General features: G+C 37.3%; 1 protein-coding gene across 4 annotated transcripts in view; it reads right to left on the bottom strand.

The window, feature by feature from the left end:
- Positions 1-20,823, bottom strand: part of OSBPL3 (oxysterol binding protein like 3) — a gene marked incomplete at its 3' end in the record, with an annotated part of 48,419 nt that overhangs the window by 19,475 nt on the left and 8,121 nt on the right. Inside the window, exons 2-13 of one of the 4 annotated variants that reach the window (XM_081996912.1) lie at positions 18,880-18,996; positions 18,621-18,674; positions 18,305-18,418; positions 17,350-17,520; positions 13,958-14,084; positions 12,971-13,074; positions 12,745-12,837; positions 12,013-12,169; positions 9,558-9,688; positions 6,683-6,790; positions 3,740-3,874; positions 2,949-3,042 (exon numbers count right to left, since the gene is read on the bottom strand). In XM_081996912.1, coding sequence (XP_081853038.1) covers positions 2,949-3,042; positions 3,740-3,874; positions 6,683-6,790; positions 9,558-9,688; positions 12,013-12,169; positions 12,745-12,837; positions 12,971-13,074; positions 13,958-14,084; positions 17,350-17,520; positions 18,305-18,418; positions 18,621-18,674; positions 18,880-18,996 — 1,405 coding nt within the window. The remainder of the gene's footprint in view (positions 1-2,948; positions 3,043-3,739; positions 3,875-6,682; positions 6,791-9,557; positions 9,689-12,012; positions 12,170-12,744; positions 12,838-12,970; positions 13,075-13,957; positions 14,085-17,349; positions 17,521-18,304; positions 18,419-18,620; positions 18,675-18,879; positions 18,997-20,823) is intronic. The other 3 variants (XM_081996914.1, XM_081996913.1, XM_081996915.1) reach the window with 3 other exon arrangements.

The following is a 20,823-nucleotide window of genomic DNA, read 5'->3' as shown; positions in this document are numbered from 1 at the left end:
CTTTTTTCTGTCAAAACTTCCTTCCACCCTCACAATTCATTCCAGCATTTCACTTGTGGTTTGAAGATAGCCTTTTATAAAAATGATAAAATTAAGACCAAGATTTTAATTTCTGTATGTTCACTGAGGTAAATGCCAGGTACAAAAGAAGCATGAAAAAATCACCTTCCTTCACCTTGCATGCTACAAGAAAGGTTCAGGCTTTCCACTGGATTTGAAAGAGTAAATATTATAACTATTTTATTTTGTAACAGACATGGATTCCTAGCTGTTTAAGTGACATAAAACCTCCCTCCTTGCCAGAGCTTCAATTAAGTTGACATTTCTCAGAAGGCAAGGCATAACTTACAGATCCAGGCATAATAACAACTCCTACATATCTTTTTCTACTTTTTTGAATACTCCTTCCAGGGAAATTTACTGCACCACAGATTTACATGCAGGCTTTTCCACAGTGCTCCCTATAGTGCTTAGCATTTATAAAATTTTAGTGATGGCCTGTTTCAAACGTGGAAAAGCTGAAGTAACTGTGAAGCTATGGGTTTGCTGAAGATGAAAAAAAAGACTCATGTCAAGGGTCCTTGACATGAATATCTGAGGTCTGTGTTGCTATATCAAAGCAACAAGAATGGGATAAATAGTTCAAAGTGTGCCATGAAATGATTTGTGGCAGGATCAAAACCAGCTCAACAGAGCTACAAGCTTCTGCAACAGGCAGTAGTCTAAAGTGATTACATTGCTTAGTTGTACATCAGTCTTGTTTCAGAGAGGAATACGGTTGCCACTACAAGAACATATTTTATCTCTACATGTCTTTAGAAGCACCTAGGAAGCTCATGCCCTAGAATCAGTTACCATTTGGAAACATTCAGGCATAGCCCCAGTCTGTCAACTGCTGTCCTCATCTGGCTTTCCTCACATAGCTTTGTCTTGGAGGAATTAAAACAGCACTGGGCAGCCCATCTTTCCTGTGCTGCACATGCCCAAAGAATCACTGCCCTTAAGCACACAATTTCAACCAGTACTTCCTCTGCCGGTCCACTGACATAAGCGTGATATCAGCAGCGTTTCCAACAGTGACAAAGTACAGATAACCACAAGGGCTAACTTCTCCATCACTGCCATGTATGCTAGCCCATGCCTCAGTTGGAGGTTTTCAAGTGTAATCAGCAGCTTCAAAGTTTTGAGGAAGAAGTTTCCATCTTTCCTGCCACTCACAAACTAGAAGTCCTAAAATCTCATATGACCAAGTTACTGTAATAAGGACAGGTGAACTATTTGCAGTCTAGTGCCTCTCTCTTCCTTTTTGCATAAAAATGGCACAGGCACTACAAATCAAAAAATCTACCTGAAACATTTAGACTGTTAAGAGTCAAAAGGTTGGTTCCTACACTTCCCTCTTGGAAGAATTTATTTAATATCAGAAGAGGCCAAAAAGAAGGATGTTCCCTTCGATACCTCTGGAGATGAAGGAGGTAAATGCTAAAAGTTTATCCTTGTCCAAAAGAGCTCTCTGAAATGGGATTTGGCTATGTCCTTTGACAGCTTCTGGTTAAAAGCAGAATACTAATTGACTGAACTACAGATTCTGGATTGGCCCATTAATTGAGGTAAACCAGTGACAAAACAGACCAGAAAAACAACTAAGATATTCAGATACCAATTTTTCCATACAGTGAAGTTTGCCCCACCCCCCATGAAAAGAAAAGCCCGTGCAGTTCTGGTTTGCAAGAGCTGTGACAAATGGCCAGCAACAATACTGAAGGAGATTAAGACATCTGACCTCCAGCTAGACTCAATGACTTTTAAAGCCAGACTGGACCATTATCACCATCTGGTCTGACCTTATACATTGCCGTGGCCAGAGGATTTTATCATAATCCCACAATTTATGGTTCAGCTAAAGCCCTGTGGGAAAAAGACATCCAGTTTGCTATTAATGGGAGTGGCACACTGCCCAAAGCACAGAAATAGCAGGTACCAGAAGCATGTGGAGGTGCTGCTAACAGAAAAGCTTCTGTAATAGTCTTTGTTAAAAGAAGATGAACAGCCACACTAGTACAGTTTTCTAAGGTCCAGATCATGAGATAAATCAACCTGTATTCTTTCCCATCTTTGAAAAAAACCCCTTCATTTTTAAACAGTTACAGAATACAACAGATCTCCAGGCATATCAAACTACCCAAGTTCATAGAGATCCACTGGTCCTTGAAGATGATCAGGAAACAGCTGCTAGTAAGAAACCACTGTTCAGCACTTTTGAAGTTAAAAATATATTGATAGAGTGGGAAGAACACCCTGTTTTAACTGAAAGGAGTTGAAGGCACAAAGCCAATTAGTTTGTTATGACCAATTCTTCTCCCTCTTCTTTTGATTCTGTCTCTAATTAGCAAGGCAGTTAAATAAGCAAATGTTCTAACAAGACTATCATGATTAAAACATGCAAAAAAGAAATCCTTATGGTCATACACCAGGCCTGCCAGCGTGTAATTATTCTCATGTTCCTTTAAACACAGAGTTCTGCTAAAAACAACAGAACTCTGACTGCAGAGTCTAAATTGCAGACTTAAAAAACACAATGACAAGAAGAAAATTACTTTCTGAAAAAAAGAAAGCAGCTAGGCCTTGCTACTTTGAAAAATCCCATGGCCATGAAAGGAACTGAAAAGGAATGGGAGATGCACCAAAGAAGCCAAGAAAATGGGTGTTTCTCTGCTCATACAGAACCACCATCCTGCTTAATCAACAGTGCCTGGGCCCTGTTAATCAGATTAGCCAGAATGTGCTGTTCAAAACCAATCTGAGGCTGTAAGAGAAAAACCACAGGCTGTTTACATCTCAAAACCTGTAATATCAAATTATTTCTAGGAAGAGGGAAAAAAAATATCCCAAACAAAAAGTAACAAAGAAAAATCTCAGAACATAGTATAATGAAACACTGAAGTTACCTAAAGTTTGTCTTTCATTCTCCATGTCATTGCTTAGGTTATCTTCTGAGACATTATCACTGATATCACTTACGTATGAGTCATCATCTGATACCTGAGTGTGGGGTGGGGAAATAAGCAAGATATGTCACTCATTAAAATAATCCCATATGCACAAGTTACTTTGCACTGCAATTATTGTTTTAATAGATCTGAACTGTTTAAACTGTGTTTCAGTATTACAGGAAAGTACTAAGAAGTCCTAAGAAGACACAGCTGAGTTTGGGAGAGATCACCATCACTGAAAATTCAACTATTCTTTTAGTGGAGTCGGGTTGCATCTTCTTGGCCCCACAGCTAATAAGGCTTTCCTCATATCAAAAGCCATGTTTTTTATGGAGTCCGAGAAAGATGACAAAATGAACCATTAAGTTTCAATTATGTATGACATCAGCCCCAAGGCACCTACAGGTACCACAAGGACATGTATGAATATATATTTGTACGATACAATTTCTTAAGCACCTGTTTAACAACTCAAGGCAGACAGTACAATATATGCAGTATCTGCATACTAGCTACCTAATTGCCATTTGCCTCAATGTGCGTGTAAGACTTCTCCATAATAACTGTTACATTTTACTGTGAAGAGCCAATGACAACAAATAAACACATGCAGAATATTAATTTCTAAATGTTTTGAAAATTTGCATTTTCTGGCAGTCTGATATGCAGTTAGCACTCAGAAAGACTGCACATCAAGTAGCAGATAAGAAACTACAAGAGAATGATGTCAATCTTAATGCTCAGACCTCATTTTCTGAAGAGCTAGCAGACAGTAGGACTTCCTGTGCATCAAAAAATTCTGTGAGAGAGTCAGCTATAGACAGTCTGCTTTCATTGGAGACTTGGTGAACCAGACCTCTGCTTTCTTCTCTTGAATTTTCCTGCTTAAAAGAAATAGAAAGTTTTGAGAGGAGAAGCACCACAAACAGCATTCATGCATGCAATTCCACAGTCACATAACTTAAAGGGCTGTAAAACACTGGAAGATTGCACATGCTCCTCTCCAATTTAGTGAAAAGTAGCATGTGTTTCAAAGCGGGATTTAAAACCAAAGTAAAACAGATCAAAGAGAAGAAGAAAAAAAGGGAAAAAAAGCAATGCATATTCAGTAAATCAGTTATGGCGCTGCATGTACCTTTTTATTAAAAAAAAAAAAAGTAAAAATGCTTTGATATTTGGGCGATTTAGCCAGATATACAGAAGTGTATCATCAAAAAGCCCCCAAAAGAACAAAACTCACATCTCTCTATATTACATCCCAGTTTCACATTCTCTTCTGATCTTAGCAAATGAATTAGTCTTTTCCTCCCAAGCCTTCCTTAATGCAAAGCCTGCAGTGCAGTGGCATACAAAATTCAGAGGGGCAAGGTTGCTTTCTGTGTAACAGCAATGTTTTCCTAGCTTGCTTTCTTCACTAGATAATTTTCTATGCTGTGCTTTGTAAAGCCTTCCTTCATATCCACACCTGAGATAGCTCCATGTTAACGAAAACCAACATATTAAAGCCACGTAACTGACATTGCTTTTGCTGCTGCAGGCACGTTTGACTGCCACGGAGGTCTCGGTAACTCCTCCTCAGCTCTACAGATCATTGGTGTAAGCAAAGTTCCAAAAGGTGGCCTAGCAAAGGTGGGGTGACCAGTGAGACTTGGTTCATTCTGTGGATGCAGTAAAAAAATGTTGGAAGAACACTGTGCACTATTGTTTTGCCTAGTAACTCCAGCAATGCTAAGGAAAAGGAGTAGCTGGCCCAAAGGAGTGTATTAGCTGCTCTCAAGCTTTTCTGCCTGAGATGCTTTACTAACTTGTAACCATGACTGCCCTATCATAATTTTGCAGGAATTCTAGTGTTTTACTTTCAGAACAACATAATGAATAATCTGATAAGTCTACAATCAAACTGACAAATCTTCTTTCAAAGCTTTTCTGCTAGTAGATTTTACTATAATACGGAATGTTATTCAGTACATGCTGATAATGATGACATGGTAACAAACCAAACTGTTATCATACAAAAGACTATTTTTAAATTAAAAAAAAATACTTCTGATATAGCAGCAAGAAAAGAGGAAACCTCAATATTGTCTCTTCTGTGGGAAGGAAGTTACACTAGCCTACAAGTAAAAAAATAAATCTTACACACGCAAGCATTGCTACTGGGATTGTTTCCTATCCTATTATGAATCTGAGAAGGAAAGTGAGCAGGAAAGGTTCATAAAAGAACAGCAAGTTTTTGTATCTTTCACATGAGAGTTTCAGGTGGCCTTCTTTCATGTTCCCACTCTGGCGTGATAAACTACAACATAAACTGCCCATTAGACAAACTAAACTTTCACCTTATGCAAGGGCTTGAGATACTAGTTTATACCGCTTCAATTTTCACAGGTCTGTCATAGCACCTGATGGATCATTTAGAGCCAAGCTTTGTGCAATGGCCCTGCCTTCCTCACAGCAGCACTACTGTACATAGTCCTCAGACAATGAAACTTCTCCAGTATAAATTATTTCATCATTAAGTTCCATCCCAAACCATGCCAGAGGGAATTAGTGAATGAAACCTCTAAAGGACCTTTTGAAAGCTATTTTTGACTCGTGTGTATATAGTGCATAGAACAAGTTTCAGAAATAATCCATTGTCATTGCAATGACCTCCACTAAATAAGAAAAGAACTCCTGAAATTAAAAAACAATGCATTAATGCTTGTCTGGATAGCAGTATAAGTGCTGTTCAAATTCACATGGGATTAAAAGCAAAAGGCATCAGAATAATCAACTACCTTAAAGAAAAAAAACCAAAAACTAACAGCTAAATATGACCAAAAAACAGCTCTACTAAAACTCAACCAGACATGAACAGACAGAATGACTAAACTGTCTTTAAAAATAAAAGGAAATAATAAGTTGTATAAAACCCCCAGTGTTACATCCACCCAAATTCTAATGAAAGACGTATACTGCAAGCACAGCAGAAGTCTCTCTGTGAGTTAACATTTAGGAAAATCCATCAGAAATAACAGTTCTTGCTTCCCTCACTGGCACCATTAACACCTAGATCCTATAATCTATAAATGCACCATACTCACATGCATTCTGCAGCAAACCAAAAAATTGTCTGAACATCAGTACTTCTCAAACTGGCTGACTGGATATGTAGAAGACTCCCTGGCTTCACAGAAAGAAAACTAAATGGCTGAAAGGGCTCTTGTACATCTCATTTCTGTGATCCTTTCATGGAAATGTCTGATAGCTGTTCTGAACCTTACATGAGTCACACTGGTAGCCAGCGTTCTGGGCTAACAATATTTAGACAGGCAACAGAAAGAACTACAGCACTTGAAAGTTAACAAGGGAGTAAGGGGGAGAGAAACAGTAGCATGATGGTAACAAGGCAGCAGCTCTGTTCATGCTGAATGGGAAGCGAGCAGGAGGTGAGGGAGAACACCAGGAACCAGTAGCAAAAAGCAATGGAAGTGTGCTCAGGAAAACTGCTCACAAGAAAAGTCTTTGAAATCAAATACTACACAATGCATCATCAGAAATGACTCATAACCATGAAAGCGGACTCATTTTGCTAACACAATACACCATAGGGAAGACAAGAAGAGCAGGACAAGATGCAGCTATGCAGCACTGTCTAGATGTAGGGGCTTGAGGAACAGGCACCACTGAAAGAGGAAATCCATACCCACCTTCATCAAATCTGGACTTGATTTTGCATTAGATGCTGAATCAAGGATCATAGATTCGGCATGTATTCTGCGTAACCGGTCTTTAAGATCTGTGTTTTGTGCTATTGCCTGGAATATTTAACAAAAATATGGGCGATATCAAGTTCTCTCAACTAACTTGAACGTGGCTTTATTATGTAAAAAGGGGCTAAGAGTATTGAAAGTGCAGTATAAAACATGACCACCACATGATTTTTTACTGGTTCAGCAAATCACTTATAAATGCTTCAAACCTTGCTCCTTATTTCTCAAATTAAAACTATTTTTGTTCAGTGTGAGGGAAAAAGACACATAAATGGAGAAAAAAAGCCAAAGATAGCAGGGATATTTCAAGTTACTGGGTTTTGCAAGCTGATTTAATAAGTTATAAAATAATTTTGTGCATCTTTTTTCTTTTCAACCTCCCTTCCTTCACCCCTGTTCTCCAGCCTAGCCTCTCTCAACATTAATTCTTACTCTTGCCACATCCAATTTCTTCCCATCAGCCTGGTATACTGACAGTTCCCTTTGTCTTCCACTGACAGAGAAATAAGACTTAAATTCAGACAGTTATAGATACAGTATGTGTCCTATCAGCTTATAGTGGCAATGATCAGAATAAAAAGACTCTACTGCAAACTCATGTTTGTTTTATGTAATTTACTCATGCTGGGTGCGTCTGATGGACAGATATCAGTTTGAGTAGACTTGTAGGAAGAGAATACTAATTTTGGAACAATACTGAAGACTTGCTGCCCATTTTAGTGATCTGAATCTATACTAGGATGTGGAGAACCCTGCTGTTTACATACCTGTGTTGTCCCACAAATACTTCTGATTTTGACAGTAATTTTTCTTGGAAGTAGTCTTGAGGGCAGGAAAGACCGTAAGCTCAAAGTGATGATGGAGGGGAGAAAGTAATTTCTGGCTTTACATATGTGTGGTCTGAATTTGCCATAGAGGCACATATCACTTCTGTGTCAAGCATTCAAGGGGACACTACTGTGTTATACCCACAATATCAAATAAGTGCAAAAACAAATTTACACAGATTTCCTGTAATAGCATCTTCCAATTTTCATTGTTTGCTACAAGGTGCTTTCTTCCTTCTATTGTCTTCTTCCTCCCCCCAAAATAATAATACTGTACTTTTCCCCATTCTGTATTTGCTTTTCTTAGACTGTGTGTAGGTCAAAGATACTATCTTAATGAGGGAGAAGCAGAGAGAGATGCTAATTTTGTGGTGTTTTATCCACTTTAAATCTGTTCACTTTTCTTCCCCTGCCAGGCTGATGAGAGCAAAATAGACTTATGTTTGACAGCTTTCAACCTGTAAGTCTGATTTTTTGTTCCTCATGTACAGAAAACAAACTGAAATGAACAACAACAAACACTAAGTCAAAGTCATCAACACAGGACTCTCTTGCAAGGAAGTCTTAGAAATATGTCAAGTTTATCATATTTGTACTTCCATACATCTTCAAAGGAAGCTTATTTCTTTCTCCTGCAGGATCTCTGCTGTACAGGGTGACAAAATTTCTGTTGGCATCATGGTTTTAGAGATCTGCAGACTAAGAATAGCTCTCACAGGTACTAACCTCTGCTGAAACTGCCAAGGTTAACAGATTACTCCTAGATGGGCTACAAAAGGCTTATTAAGTATCAGGTAAAACCTAAAAATATGACTTTTAAAAGACATTTAGAGGATGAAGATGGACAACAGAATTTCATTGCTCAGAAAAAAAAAATCATGCTGAGGAGTTCAGAAATCTTAAAATTGACTTTTTCATATAAAATGGTAGGCAAATAACACTGGAAAAATAAAAGTCACCTATTCAAATATCAGAAGTGGAACATCTGAAAGCCAAAAACAAAGAAGTGCAAATGACTGAATATAGTTACTGTGCAACACGTTTCAACTTTCTCTAAATACTATGAAGATATCACAGCCTCTAAAGGTCTAGGCAAAGAGGCATGTTGTACGCTTAAAAACTATACCCATATGCAGCTTTTGTAAAGCAAAGGGAAGTTTTCATACTGAAATAATTCTAAGACGATCTATACCATGTTAATCAATGCCAGAGAGCCTCCTCTGCCTCTGATTAGGAATCTGCAACAAACACTGAAATTTTAAGACCATGGTAATGATGGCCTTCGCTGCTCTGAAATCACATCACTGTCTGGTTGACATGTTCAAACATGACCAGCCTGAAAGTTCTGGTCTCAACCAATTACAAAAAGCACACCAACCAAAACCCCCCTCCTTTTTAAAGGGTGCAATATTTTGTCATTTAGAACTCTGCCCTAACGGCTCCATTGCTGCTTTTAGACAACTAACAGATAATTAAGGTTGGAATTCAGTATGAACAGGTTGTACTTGAATTTGCTTTGCAGCGCCTTGGTGCAGCATGGTGAAGCTCTAGTGCATAACAAGGGACAGCTGAGTGCTTTCAGCCACACTCACCTCTATTTTATGCCAAGTCATACAGTGAATACTTGAGTGCTGTTTAGGAAAAGAAAAGGAAAAGGAAACCCAACCTACAAGAACTGAGTGATTAAACAGTGTAAGTTTCGAGGAAAGTAGACTCATTGTCACAGAGCAGCCCTCTGATTCTTAACATGAAATGATACAGATTATACTATATACCTAAATCAATCTATCAAACTTCAGTGATTTCACAATACCTTTAATATTTAAGAAAGAGTCTTTGAACACAATATATAATAACTTACTATGATTCAATACTGCAAATTCTAGCACAGAACAGATACTAAAGAAACAAAAATTAACTACTATAAAATTTTATGGTAGTATCTGATGACAATGAAGCTTGCTGAACTTCAGCATGTCACTTACGGATGTTAAGGCATTCTTCAAGCCAACTATTTGTGCAGACGGAGACGAGGATGCATCGTGCTCCAGCATCTGCTTCAGCTTTTCCCTCTCTGCAGATACGGTGCTGAAAGCTGACCTCAAGGTGAAGTAAACTAGAACCATTTCATAAAACGTGATAGTTAAAAACAGCTAACAATTGTATAACTACCAATTATGTAAAACTTCAATGAAACATCATTTATAGTGACAGAAACAAGAATTTAGGCTGAGAGATCCAGGATGGGTTACTAAAACCGAGTAATATTAATAAAGGTTATAGGGTAGATTTTTTAGTAAGAGAAATGTTTATGGTGAATGCTACTATATTAGCCACAGTCAAAATTACTCTGATTATTTGTGACGGATGGCAACAAAGCTAACTAACCACTTCTGCTCGTCATTTGCTTTTGTTCCCCAGTTAGATTGAATCTTCAGATGGTCATGACTCTATTCCACATTCCTTTAAAATTCCAGTGGGGGAGAAGAAGAGAGGGAGAAAAAAAAAGAAATAGCGGGGGGGGGGGGGGGAATCAAAAAAGGAGCTGTAACACATACTGTGCCACAGCTATAGGGTTAGTAGTTTCCCCACAAGCAAGTTCAACTTGTTAGGTGATTTAGTGACTCAAAGGGTCAGATCCTGAGTGTTGTTCACAGTATGCTGCTACTTCTACTCCTTCCTGAGCCAGTGTCACTAGCCTGAAACTTTTAAATCAGACAACAGATCATGCAATTTTAAAATCACTACATTTTTAAAGGGGAAATGCACTTTCCTCATTTTTTTTACTTTTAAGACATTTAATCTTTTCTTTAACCGCAAGGAACAAAAATTTATTTCAGTAATACTGGTTTATGTAGGATTTCAACATTCATCTAACTGGAGAATTAGAGAATTTCTGAAGGCCTAATCAAGCCTTGCAGTACAGTCATGAAAACTGCCAATGCAAAAACATATCCATTTACAGGGAAATTAAGATATAAAATCTGAGCATGGATTCACGGAAAGGGCAAAGAACAAGAAATTTCTGATACCTCTCTCTTCTAATCATCCACTCTGAGTTAACCTGAGTATTTGATGTAACCTAATTTACTTTTCTAAGAAAATATTCTTAAGGTATGTTTCAACACTGCAAACCATTACCAAAGCTAATTCTCATACTTTAACCTACCTGAAGAAATCTTTAACAGTATGACAGGGGGTGGGGAGGAAGATGTATCCGCTATGATCTATTTTGTTAGCCTTTCGTATGTGCATGACATGACCAGCATCTTCAGTGACCTTAATGTCATTTAGTAAATTGTATGCTAACTTAAATTTTCAAGATTACCTACTAAAGTACTAATGTTACATTTTATTTAATTTGTATCAAAAGCTAAAGCAAAAGTTTTCTTCACTACCCTTTTCTGGAAAGGGTGTGGTAAAAAGCAACTTTGGAAAAAAATCTTTGTACTTTTACTAAAACAACACTGTATTAAATGGTACCAAGTTAACTGTCCCCCCAAATGCATGGGTCAATCAAATGAAAATTTCCAACATGGACGTTTCAGGTAAGATGATCTTGAGTAGGTGATTTCTTTGCTCTGCTTAATAGCAACTATTCTGACTGTGCCTCACCCCCACTTCTTTTCTCTTTTTGGAAAACATACATCACTTTTGGCTATAATTGACTTTATAAAGTTTACTACTTAGATACATTCCTTACATAACAGACTCAAGATACATCAGCACCAGAGGGGAAAAACAAGCAAAGAATGCTTATTGATAACATCAACCATTATCTCGTGCAAAAGGGGACAAAGTCAATACTCCCAAAAGTCTTTCAGATATAAATACTTAAGTGCCTTCCTCACCAAGACCACTTAAACAATAAAAATGTTTCTGTGGTGAGGGTGATGAAGCAAAGCACTGCTAATGAAAAATTATTTTGAAAGAAGAAAACATTTCTAGTAAAGCAGCCAGAGGGGCAGCTTGACATGATTTTACTCTTCTGTATTCACTAAAAATAGGTTACTACCATAGCAACCCTTGCATCACCAACAAATGCTGACTCTGAAAGACAGTGAAGCACACCGAATAGACAAGCATACATGTGCTCTTATACACACACATGCATGCAAACACAAAAGAGTATAATCTGCGGTTGTGTTTATAGCAACTGATTTGAGGCTTTATACCTTTTGGCAAAAAAATACAGTCTAGGTTTTTAGCACATAAAACAAAGGGCTGTCCTTTATTAAATAAAGTTTTTAAAATGTGATGATTAAGCCACTTTTTTCAAATTACTGAAGATCTCAACATTTGCCATTCCTCAAGTGAGTTAAAGGTAGGGAGAACGTTTTCTGCTTTTTCTAAACATTAAACAGGAAGCATTCTCAGAAGTCACATCATTATTTAAATTGTCATGATACAAAACCACATATGAAAGATAATTTCGTTTACCTTTATGTGCAATGTGAAATAAGTCCTCTTGCATTTTAGTAAATTCTGATGACGTTTCAGAGCCATCAGAGTAATTTTTGTCCTCTACAAAATCTATTGTAGATAAGTTTGGATTGGAAGCATGCAGTCTCATAGGGGCAGAAAACACTGAAGGCACCTGTAAGGAGGATAGCCATTTGGGATGCTTTTACAAACTGTAAAGAAAATTTTGTTTTATTGTACCCATCTGGGTTACATGTTGGAGATACGAAAAATGGTAAAAATACTGTCAGTTATCAAAAGGCTTGGAATGGATGACACCTGGCAAATGAAACCATAGATATAACTTTGCCTCAGATATCGTAAGTGAGGATTTGGCAAAACTCCAAGAAACAAGCCCATTAGGAGCTGTAGCATATGCTATACTATTTTTCCCCACTTGTAAGTATCTAATCACATGGCCTCTGGATGCAAGCGTGCACAAAATTATCTGGAGAATTTGCAAAAATCTGTACTGATAAAAAGCTCCAATACCACAACCACCCAAACTGCAGCGAGACTGAAAACAGCACAGATCGTATTGCAGATATTAATGACAACATATTTGTGTTTTGTTTTAATATATTACCACTTAAAATGAGCTAGCACAGGACATTACTTAGAAAGGATTCGTATTTCCTAAACTGGTCACAACAGGAAGTGATCAATAACTAAGATTTGGAGAAAGATGGGCACTGAAATGACTGAAGTTACCTGTAACATTCCTTTAGCCTCCTTCCCAACAACTCTGGATCGCCACCTCCTGTGTGTTCTCTTTTCCTTCTTTGGGCTTTCAAAAGGTCCAACCTTTTAACAACACACAGGATGAAAATAATACAGATTGCCATAAAACTAGCAGAGCTAGGAAGAAATACCTTGATCCTTTAGGATTTGGGATTGTTTTTTGGAATTGCAAGGTTTTGTTTTTTAAACAACAAACCTGCATAGCATTTATAGCAGGCGCTGAATATGTCCTGTGAAGAACATCCATGCTCTGTAACAGTTGGTTCATTTCCAGTAAATATGTGTGACAGTTGGAGAGGTCTGTTTTGAAGAAGAAAATATTTTCAGTTGCCCTAAAGTAACAAACACACTGAAAGTTTTTTTCTTTGCAGGTTAGTCTTATTTTTGATTGTGGCTAGCTTAAGTTATTCACTGACTAAAAGCACATTATTTGACAACTGGATAAAAAGCTTGTATCCTTCTATGTTCAAGTTCAAATTCAAAACATTGAAAAGCACCTATATGGTGTGTATAACGATCATAATATTTTATCCTAGTTGCTTACTTGTATAAGAATTGCTTATTAAAATTGCTTAAATATGCTTATTCTTATATGAGAATAATGTGAGAATTACTGCAGTCTGGGACTAGTCAGAGCTCCTCATGGTGATGGTAAAAATGCCATAGGCATCAAGACTGAATTGTACATTCAAAGCAGAGATGAGGCTCCTCTATATTAGAGCTGAAGCTCACTTGGTAAACTTCTGCCTAGCAGTAAGTATCACATAGACACTACCAACATGAGAAAGATCTTCATGCTCTGAGGAAAGCATGAAAACAGAAGGTGACTTTGAAGTACAAAGACTTAGAGCTTTTTGAATGACTAGATTTTGGATGCTTCTGTTTTTTGAATTCCCAGCTTAAGAAAGTTCAAATCCTGCTACTGAAGGTGATGTTTGTATATAAAAGAAAATGTACTGAAATATATAGGTTCCTTGAAGAGGTGCCCACAACTGATACCCCCACATCCCAAGTCACTAGTCCTTTGAAAACTAGTAGTCAGTTAATCATCAACCACCCCTTTCCTCCTTCCATTTTTAGAGAAAACTCTAACTGAAATGACTACTTACAGTGTAGCACTCTTGTCGTCAAGAAAACTAGGGAAAATATGAGGCTACTTTCAACTGCCTTCAAATACAATTACCTCTTGAGCATTTTTCCATGTCTTCAGAGGACTGTAGCCAAGATGAAATCCTGGACTCATTACTCGAAAAGGAAAATGACAGGTTACCTCCAGTTGACAATGAATTCTGTTTGGTCAAGCTGCCTGCCTGTTCCAAAGTAGAACAAGTGGTTACTAACAAACAATATTTTAATGTTGCATGCACAAATTTTGACAACCAACAGTTGAGGTCCATGATCACAGACAAGGACTGAAGGCACCAATAACCTGGAGGAAAAACTGTTATGAACTAGACTAGGTGTACAGTCATTGAGCATAATGTCAGGATATCTAATGTAACTGTGGTCCACAAGCAGTAGAAATACTAAAGGAACCATAAAAATTTGCTGAAAACTAGATTTTGAGGAAGGGCAAAATTCTGCATAAATTAAGCCAACTTAATACAATTAAAGCACCATATCAGAACAGGACCAAAGTCAGACATTCTGGTCCTTCTCCATGCTCTCCAAAGAAGCCCCAAAAGTAACTTAAATGTAACATGCACGTATTTGTTAAAGCTATTTTTCAGTGAAGAAAGCAAGATCTACTAGATGTTATTTACAAATTTTACTCAAGGTTGTATGATTTTAGCATGGATTTGGCTTGACGTGCCTTAATACATCTGTGACCATACATCTCATTTGTGTAAATACTACCCTTTTACAACATGTCAGTAACCATTTTCAAACTTCTCATTTTCAGCAGTACCCACTATCAGACACTTCAAGAGATGCTGGAAATTCTGTGTAAGAGCGAACTGAGAAGTACAATTAAGTAGATTCCAATGGGAAGAAATTGCTACCCAGTACTGTTACCAGTTGATTGTGGCCTATAATGCTGTCATCTTCTCCAATGAAACTACAAATAATAGCCATCAAAATGCCTAATTACTTTTAGACTTTACTAAACCTTTCATCTTTAATAATATCTATGTCAGGAAGTTGCACAAATTGCATGATTTGTCAACATCTTGTTTAAAATCAGTTTTAAAATGTTTCATCTCAAGTGCCATTACATGATGGCTTTACTGGTTATAAGAAAAGCTTACTAAATTGTTTGTCTCTTCTCTAAAGCATACACTTTACAAATTTTGTTACCTCCTGCTCACCTTATATCAAAACTCAGGTAGTACTAGTTTTAAATCTATTCATAGGAAACATTATCTGCATCTCAGTCAGTTGCAGTTTTCTTAGTTGGTCTTTTTAAATTTCCAATGCGAGCTCCAACTTGAGTTGCAGAATAAGATGCACTATCCATATGATGTCATTCAGTACTGTGCCAATTTTTATAATCAGTATGCAATAATAGTAAGCATCAATAAGCACACTTATTTTTAAATTAAGCTATGTAGTTTAGCTGTTTTATTCCTACATAAAGCTGTATGAGCTTTAGTCATCTATATATGTATACCCAAATAATAATCCTAGCACCTTTAAAAGTACGAGTAAACTGAATTTAAAGATGAGCAATTGTACTGGCATTTTGTGAACAAACCCCACATTTATCTCTTCGGAAATCTACCCGATATAACCAACTTTTCCCGAACTCATATACATAAGGGGCATGAGCAAGAGGGAGGAAGGAAGTAGGCATTGCCAAGAAACAGACAAGAGAGAGCTTGTGTAGCTCCAGTTAGCATAGTTTTGCTTTTGATCAGCACAGCTAAGCTTTAGAATCCAAGCATTCCACATAAACATATGTATATTCATACACCTACCTCCCAACAACAACAACAAAACAATGTGAAAGCCAATCAGCAAATAAAGGAAAAAGAAAAAAAAAAGCGAATAAAATGCAATGAAAAGTTCACTTGATATATTTTTCTCAAAATAACAACTGCTGGATTGCTATCAACTAGCATCAAGCTAAGGATGGTGTAAATTGGAAAACTTCCATTTAGCTTTGGCAGAGCTAAGGTGATTAACTGCAGCTTAAGAACTATCCCCTTCTATTTTTCACATGAAAATAAGTAGGGCCTCTTTGCAGTGCAAATCTGGATTAATAAATTAGAAGTGAATTAAAGTCTTTCATGCCAAAGAAGAAATGGTTAGTTTCCTGGCAGCGAGCATGGATTTTAGATATGCTGGTCATGTGGATTCCTTTTTTTGTTTTGGTTTTTTTTGTGTTTTTTGAGAGCACAGACATAGATATATCATGGGCTTTGCAATGTTCCACTTTTGCCCTCGATATTCTTCTCCCCCTCTGCCCCTGCTGTCTGTTGGGAGAAAAGAACTAAATGGCTGCAGGAGGTTTGCCACTTGCCTGCAGACACAGCCTTAGAAAAGCAGGCTGTCGGAGCCTGCTGGCACCACAGAAAGCACGCAGACAGCTCTTTGCAGAACAGCCCGGTTACTGCAGGGTGAGTTACTGTTTTTTCAGCTGCCTGCTCGCACAGATCACCTCCCTCTCAGCCACTAGCAAAAAGCTGTTCATACACAATTACAGGATAGTCCTACCAAAGCGATGAACTGCACGTATTGGGTACCAAGCCCACTCAGACCATAGAGCAATATAGCCAGGGAAAAGAAAACCTTAGATAAAAGGATAACAAAGAGGTGATTGCTGCTTAGGAGACACTTCTGGAGTTGACAGAAACATATAGCTGTTTCAGTTATAGTAACACAGTATTGCTAAGACACATATGACTCTCAAAACAGATCAGTGGTTCTAGACTGGAGCAGAAGAGCTTCTCTGGGTGAGCATCAGCCAGTCAATGTGCAGATTGCTGCAGGCACAGAGGTTTGTGTTCAGGCACAGAACACATTCACACTTCTGTGAGACTGCATCAAAGAGGTCAGTTACAGTGTTGGACTGAGCATTTGTCAAGTCATTTGTCAAACCAACAGTCACAGACTTTAGGTAAAGAGAAGTACACTGCTGGCTGGATCCATAAATAGTGGCCACAGGTGATGGCTCTGGGATAATTCCTATATACTCTTCAGGTAAGCACAGTCAGATCCGTTAATGTAAAAAGGGAGAGGTTTTATTAGCTGGACGATAAATGAAAAAGTGCTAAAGGGAAAATCTGAGTGTTCTTCTGTGACCCAGACTTATATTCACCAGCACATAGCAGACAAATACTGATATATGTCTCAAAAATTATGAGGATTCTAACTCAATATCCAGTTTTAAAAGTCATCATGAAAATACAATTTACTGCATTAAAACAATGAGACAATGTTACAGAATTTAACAGCATCACAGAGAAAACTGCTTGGGAGTAAATCTATAAATAATATCATTTTCCTCTTGACATTTGAGATCATAATTTAAACCCCACCACAAACTTCCATTATGCTCTTTAATTAATAAACAGAAATCAGACTAATTTAATCCCTGATGAAAGCTCATTATTTATAAATCATAACTATTACCTTTCTACCTGGAGTAGAATCACAGAAACCAGGGACAGAGTCCGCAGTAGTAGACACAGGGAAGAAAAGATTATTGACGTCATGTGGAAACATGGAGATTTCATTCTGACGGTACATTCTGTGATGACGAAGTTTTGCTACCCATTCATCAAACAGCTCCTGAGATTTCACCTACACAAAATTTCAGGTTTTATAACATTCACATTCAAAATCATTAACTAAGAAACTAAGGTATATCATGCTCATTACACAGCTAGCCTGGCCGACCTTTATTGGTAAAATATATCAGGAAAGCTTTTCTAATGATGTTCCTATGAAAATGCACACCATATGAACTTAAGTACAATAGGTTAATCACAGGATAAAGTCAAGAAAGAAAGAAACTTCAATTACTATGGTTATGACTTCCAATCAGAACACAATACTTAGCTTCCAGATGGAAAAAACCAAACCAATATAAATAAAAAAATATTTAATTTGTCATTTCTTAATTGCCATTTTTAAGGTTTAGTCAAGGTTTAACTAACCACAAATGCAAGTTTGATTTTGGTGATGTATTTTAAAACAATTTATTCCACAAGGATAGAGAAATCTACACATTTGACTGTGGAAAATACTTCCTATAGATAAGACAAAGAGCAATATATATAGCTACTGAAAATAAAAGCACTTGCACAAACAAGTGCATACCTTTTGCTGAAAAAAGTGCTGCGTGAAAAGAGTCCTGCTAAACATGAGGCATCTTCAAAGTTTCTATTCAGAATGAGGTTACTGACTCTGGAACAGTACAATATGGCCTTTCAAGTTATGAAGTGTAAACTAGTCTGCTGAGACTAAAAAGTAAGTTATTAGTATAACTAACAGACCTCCTACTATTAAAAAATCCCCAAAGGTCTCCACCATACACAGCTAATGTTATTTTAGGAGCAAAGTTATAATAATCTTGAATACCTACCTTCAGATGGTATATCTGCTCTTCTGTATCCAAATCTATACATTTTGTTGATTTCTTTACAGACATGACAGAAAGTCCAACATCAATACAGCCATGAAGCTTCCCTCTCTCTATCTGCAAAAAAGTAAAAAGAATAGTCACTCCAGAATAAAGCAAAAGGATAGATATTACCTGCTGAAACCATCATTTTCCTCCCTTCAACCTACTGTTTAGAACTGCTGATACTCTATTTCCCATTGCCAACAATATGGAATTGTTGTTATTTTGGATAAAATAGGGTTGTTACCTTATAATGGCCTTAAAGGGTTTCACTTACATCAGCTTGGCATTTAGAATACTTCAAAATCCCTCTGTCCAAAAAGAAGTATCTCTGTAACCGTAAATGCAGAGAATTAAAAACAAACAAACCAAACCAACCCAAGAAAAGCCCAAACAGAAAATCCACCACAACCTTCCCCCATATTTCTTTGGAGAACACTTTCTTCGCTCTTAAGTAATGTTTTTGCCACAAAACCACACCAAGCAAGCTTCACTCATACCAGCATCAGGCTTACAGATACACATTCGTCTCCTACCTTGTGCCAGCCCTTCAAAGGCCATTTCCTCTTTTTCAGCAAGCAGCCCTCCTGCTTCTGTGGCTCCTGGGTACAATTCATTGCTCCCCGGAGTCCTTCTACAATTTCCCAGCTGTCCTGCTTGAATAGAAAATCCAAATCTAGATCTTATTTCTTCCAAAGAACAGAATTATTAAGAGACATTCAAGAGGAAGAAGGCTATAAGTAAAAAAACCAAAAACAAATGCTGTTGAAATCTAACCTTAGATCCATCTTTACACTTTGGTGTCTATCTTCCAAGACACGAGATTCTTTTTTATTTTGATAGAAACAATGCAAACTAAGCAAAATACTATTTTTATGATACCATCCTTCATTGAATGTATGTGCTTACCAGAGTTTTATATGTATATTTTTCTATACATACATACAGACACACAGAGCTTATAGCCACAGCCTAATCACAATTTAGCATAAAAAACTTTCTGCCATCACAGGCAGAAACAGCCTATGCTAAAAGGATATGTTTTGTAGGTTATGAAGCAGAAATAACAGACACTGAAAATTACGATCTTTTCTATAAAACTCTTTTGCCCATATTCAGTAACTCAAGGTTTTGTGTTTGGTGTGAATTGCAGCCTCCCTAAAGTAAAAATAATCAAATAAAAACAAATGAAAAGGCCAGGGAAGTAACTCAAGTACTATGAGGAACATGACATAAAGAGACAATACAAGAAAAATAAAAAACACCCTTCATCAGATACACCTCTAATTAAAAGAGGATCTCTCTTTTTTTGCCATCAGGAAATCTTAAATGAAAGACCCTGCACCAACATAACAGAGAAGAGAATAAACCTCATAGTATTTTTACAGTTCTTATTTATGGAACAACTGCTGATGACAGTGTAACATGAGTTTCAATATTTCTGATCAGAGATCTCATGAATTATTTATCGCCAGCTACCACAGGATTCGGCAGATCTAGAATTACGGACAACTGACAGGAAATGGCACATGCTAATACCATCCCCATATATTTGAAAAAGACAAAGAATGCTTTAACATACAGACTTTAATGACAAAAAAGGACTAGTATGAAACACTTTGGGGAAACAGAACTATACCAGGTGGGTAAGTACTTCTGGTCCTCCCTGTAGGATACACAAGCAAGTATTCCCAAAAAGAACCTGACTGACTCAAAAAAAAACTTTAAAACAAAAATGAAACCGAAATCTGCAAGAGTGCTAGTTGTGCTCATTTATCCATCTCCAGAATCTTTAAATTCACCCCTAGAAACCTAGAAAAAACTTACATCAGGTAATATGCTCATTAGTTCAGTAATAAGGCGTAACAGCAAACCATCGTTGAAAAGACATTCATTAAACAGCTTAAGGAATGCGATCTCTCCACCACGCTACTGGTGGCACTCTACTATTTCCCTTGCACTGCACTTTATGGAACAAACTGAAAAGTTGCTGTTTCCCCGGCTTAAGTTCATTCTACCAGCACTCACCACACAACAGGCTGCAAGCAGTAAAAACGTGGGGGTGGGCAGCTCCCATCATTCAACACCCTACAGCCCACCCAATGATGTTCTACTGCCTGAAGGTAAGTCAAAACTGCAGTTGTGCTAACCAGAATTGTTATTATGACACACATTTTGTGCCCCTACAGGTTTGGGGTTTATCCTTGTCAGTTTTGTAACAAATAGTTCCTTTACTCAGTCCAGTTTGGTATATTTTGACAGCTACTTAAATACCATTATTTCTAACCAACAATTACAAAATCATATTTTTCCTATTGAAAAGCAGAAGTTACACTCCATATTCTTTATTTTTTATTTTTACTACTTTGTGACTCACTTCAAATTCTCAATCATTATGAAACCTTTCCTGCTCTGGGGTAAATAACTATGATATAGTTATAAGGTTGGAAAAGACCTTGAAGATCATCAAGTCCAACCAT

Source organism: Phaethon aethereus (genome assembly GCF_964289735.1).
Source record: "Phaethon aethereus genome assembly, chromosome: 2".
In the NCBI taxonomy this organism is placed as follows: Eukaryota; Metazoa; Chordata; class Aves; order Phaethontiformes; family Phaethontidae; genus Phaethon; species Phaethon aethereus.
The sequence above is the reverse complement of the archived record's forward strand: the minus strand, read 5'-3'. Positions and strand labels throughout refer to the sequence as shown.